The 959-nt window shown below is 42.5% G+C and overlaps 1 protein-coding gene across 1 annotated transcript; it reads right to left on the bottom strand.

Moving 5' to 3' along the window:
- Positions 1-202: 202 nt before the first annotated feature.
- Positions 203-535, bottom strand: SERLADRAFT_348820 (uncharacterized protein; the record flags this gene model as incomplete). The annotated part of the gene is made up of 1 exon (XM_007318951.1): positions 203-535. The coding sequence occupies one exon, from the start codon at positions 533-535 to the stop codon at positions 203-205; it is 333 nt and encodes a 110-aa protein (XP_007319013.1).
- Positions 536-959: the final 424 nt, after the last annotated feature.

Here is a 959-nt window from a genome sequence, read left to right as displayed (position 1 = left end):
TCGCCAAGTTGACCTTTAATTGAATCGTGGTTTGAGGATAGGGTGTTTGGTCGGATACGTATCTGTGAATGGTTTCATACACGTCTTTGTTTACTGCCGTTGTCCTGATTTTTGTTTCCGTGGTTGTTTGGTTTATCCTGATGGAGTGTTTTTCCGAGTTTGGTAATTCCTTGTCTTTCCAGTTAATGACAGGATTGACTTTTCATAACCAGGAAAATCCCAGTAATACATCTTCTCCGTCTAGTCCAGTCAATAGGAACTTTGTGAACCTGTTTTGTCCTCCTGCATCTGTCCTCTGATAGGTGCAATGCATAATTTTTCCGTTCTTGTTCGTGGTTCCGTCAACATTTTTACATGTTATAGGAGTTGGGAGTTTTTGGAGGGGGAGTCGGTGTCTGATGGCGAATTTAGTGTCCATGAAGTCGTCTGTAGCTCCTGAATCTATCAGGGCTTTGGTTCTGATGGTTTTCTGTTTCAACGAGCAATCAATTCGTAAAGAGTTGGCATTGATTGTTGCTATTGTTACAGTTGCCATTCTCAATGTTACTAACATCGGGGTAGTCCATCATTTCAAAAACCCTTGTCTTCCAATTCTTTCATCGCCTCTGTTCTTTGATCTTCTCCTAATTCCCTCCACATCCTCATGATGTTTTGGACCCTGTCTTCTTCCACCACTGTTTTGGTGTCATCTTCTGTTTTGGTTTGACGTACCTTTCTTTCGGGAGTTTTTCCCTTGTTTCTGCAATTCCTTTCTATGTGTCCTTTCTTGTTACATATGAAGCACCTTCCCTCTTTCCTCCTTGATTCTTCTTTGTCTTTGGTTAATCTTCTGGTGCTGGCGGATGGTCCACTTTTGCGGTTTCTGTCGTTGTAACAACCAAGAGTGATCTACTCTGGCGCACACAGGAACACACTATATAAAAGAGGAAGTTGGGGAGTGGTTACCCCTTAGGCTGCAG

The sequence above is a fragment of the Serpula lacrymans genome (assembly GCF_000218685.1).
Source record: "Serpula lacrymans var. lacrymans S7.9 unplaced genomic scaffold SERLAscaffold_7, whole genome shotgun sequence".
Taxonomy (NCBI): Eukaryota; Fungi; Basidiomycota; class Agaricomycetes; order Boletales; family Serpulaceae; genus Serpula; species Serpula lacrymans.
Note: the sequence above shows the minus strand (reverse complement) of the source record. Positions and strands in the feature narration are given on the sequence as shown.